A 2,767-nucleotide genomic window follows, 5' to 3' on the forward strand; every position below is an offset into this window, starting at 1 on the left:
GATATGACATAATTCGACTTTATTATGAGCTTTTTTTATGTAAATTTCTGTCTATAAACGTATGAAAGAAGTATTCTGACATTCTTTACCTGTGAATCTTTGCATAATTAAGTCGATGAGGATGGGATGGACTGTCTGGATAACGAGAGGCGACCGCACTTCCCGCAGTTCTCGTACTCGGCCAGCGGGCGAGAATGAACTGTCCATCACGGCGACATTGTCTCTGAGGCCGCCAGCGTAGGACACGAAGACCCCGCAGGTTCGGACCGACCCAGACTTGAAGGATCCTCACCCCACCACCCGTCCTTTCTCCTCCATTCCTTCTCTTCAATCTGCTTCTTTCTTTATTTATTGTTTATTTTCTTTTTTCATGAGACTAAAACCTTGAGGCAAAATTAGAGTTGAATCCCGCACTCCAAACTGTGACAGAATCAGTTGGTTTTAAACGACCCTTTAACGACTGGAGCTTCACCTGCGTCCTGCTGTGCTTTGACAACGGGTCGGCCCTCGGACAAGCCGTAAAAAAAAAAATGAAATGGAAAATGCAAACACTTATTTAGATGCTAGCCGACGCGTTTTCAGGTAGTGTTCGTCTCCGTGCGACAGAGATACAGCATTTTACGTCGTCGAAACCCAAACTGCCATAGCGGGTTGTATCTCAGGCTTTTGCAAACACAGACTCAGATGTGCGTTTTGTGTCGTCAGCTCAGCGATCCCGGGATGGACTGAGCAGCCTTCATCGGTGGACGCTCTTCATGTTGTCAAGCAGGATTTGACTCAGGTGCTGCTCAGTGCACGTCATGTCGTTGCTGCTATTTCAACCTGGTCTACAGGTACTACTCCTCCTACCACCTTCTACTGCTACTACTGAACTCCGGTGCTACAGCTACTCGCCGAGCGTTACCAAAGCGCCAGCAAGACACCCGTACTACCATCTATGCTCGTACAGCTGCTACTTTACTGTGCTGCTCTTAAATGTCATCTCTGAGGTTTCAACAGATGATGGCATGCGCTCCGTCGGTGCGCGCCTTTGTGTCGAAGGTCCAGTCATCATGTGTTTGCCTCAAAGCTCAGCAGGTCAAGCAGATGAAGCTCCGGCAGATGAATAATTAGCTTTACTACACCGCCCAGACTGATTGGAAGAAATCAGCCGGTGGGAATGTTTCCTAAACCCCACTTTTCCTTCCTGCTTTTATTTCAATCTACCTTAAACCAACAAAAGGGAAAAAAAAACAAAAACAAAAAAAACAACTTAACTGAAACGGTACTTTGTTTAAAGGAGAAAAAGCTTTACTGTGACATGCGGTGATCATGGCTTTGAGATTCGCACGGCTGTACCTCTTGGTGTCAGGGCCCAGAATGTCAGATAGAAAAAGGGACTGTTACGACAGGAGAGGAGTCAAACAAAAAAAAAAAAATGCAATATTAATAATTTATAATGTGATCACTTACGATGTAGTGAGGTAACAGCTTATCTACTGTTTGCTGCAAGTTTCTAAAGAAGGGTTTTAAAACAACGCAGTCTGTGAGGAAGTAAACACAGTTTACAAGAATCACAGCAGTTGCTATAATATATATATATATAAATATATATATATGTTCTATTTATTGCTCTACACATTGGTTTTATATTTAACCTTTTCTATTGTTATTACATTATTAAAAAAGTATGTTATTTCTTAAGATTGAGAAAAATGTTGCACCTCAAGAAACTAAAAATGGCTGAAGAATGTAGGAGGGAAAGCAGATAGCCTTCCTGCTCCATTTTTATTTTTATTGCGTGTTGTTCTGTGACCAAAATGTGACGGCCTGAGGCGACGGCACGCTGAAGACTGTTTATTGGTTAAATGTAAACAAAACCTGAATGGTCCTGATATTTTTTGGGGTTCTGGGTGAGGTAGAGTTAAAAAAGGAAAGTGAAGAGGAAGTGGAAGTGGAATAAGCAGGAGAACAAGGATGGAGAGTGGAGAGCAACTCGTAAGTGTGTGGATGATTGCTTTGTGTTTTAATCTAAAGGGCTGAGATGCACCTGCAAGTCGGGTGGTCGAGTTAATCAGACCATTTTTGGAGTGACCAGACAAGTGGTAAACACAAAGAATACAGTTTCTTTTCTAAGTAGTGAATGCATCATACGTAAGCACCTCATATGGAAGTTATTACTGAATGAAAAAGTTAAATTTAGTTATTTGTAAGGATTAGTGAGACATTTGAAAGGAAATCAGATAAAGTTTAAAGCTGTTCTACATTAAAAAAATGACTACAGCTCAGTCCTGTTACCACAACAGTGACAGGATTCATCAGTTGTCATTGATTAAGTTCCTTAAAAAGAGGGAACAACTAACATTGGGGAGGATTTGTTATAGAGACAAAAGACTAATTGATTAGGACCTCAGCCATAAATATCAAGAGTCCCACATTGGTTTGTCTCTGCTTTAGGCCTTAAAAGGAGTTAAAACATCAAGAATAGGTTTATTCATAACTTTTTTCAAATCGTTGGACTTTGGGAGAAAAGCTTCAGACATTCAATGTTCTGTTTATTGCCGACAAGGGATTTATGAGGTATTACAGCGTAACAACAAGAAAGTCAACCGCCCAGCTAGTCCCAAATAAACCTAAGGATTTAGCATATCTGTTAGGAGGATTCTTCATGACTATCTTTTTTTGTTGATGTTTATAAATGGATATTTAACAGGATTTGGCTTTAAAGAGCTACATAATTTAATTCGTAGTTGACTGAATCATGAGGATAAATTTGAAGTGCAAAAAC

At 40.6% G+C, this 2,767-nt stretch overlaps 1 protein-coding gene across 2 annotated transcripts in view; it reads left to right on the forward strand.

Annotated features, from left to right (window-relative positions):
- Nucleotides 1-1,449, forward strand: part of akt3a (v-akt murine thymoma viral oncogene homolog 3a) — an 87,427-nt gene extending 85,978 nt beyond the window's left edge. For both annotated transcript variants that reach the window (XM_038296142.1, XM_038296144.1), the window contains exon 14: nt 113-1,449. In XM_038296142.1, the coding sequence (XP_038152070.1) occupies nt 113-198 (86 nt within the window). In that variant the 3' untranslated portion in view covers nt 199-1,449. The remainder of the gene's footprint in view (nt 1-112) is intronic.
- The last annotated feature ends 1,318 nt before the right edge of the window (nt 1,450-2,767 follow it).

This window comes from Cyprinodon tularosa, unplaced genomic scaffold (genome assembly GCF_016077235.1).
Source record: "Cyprinodon tularosa strain WSP-4 unplaced genomic scaffold, ASM1607723v1 ctg368, whole genome shotgun sequence".
NCBI classification, from domain to species: Eukaryota; Metazoa; Chordata; class Actinopteri; order Cyprinodontiformes; family Cyprinodontidae; genus Cyprinodon; species Cyprinodon tularosa.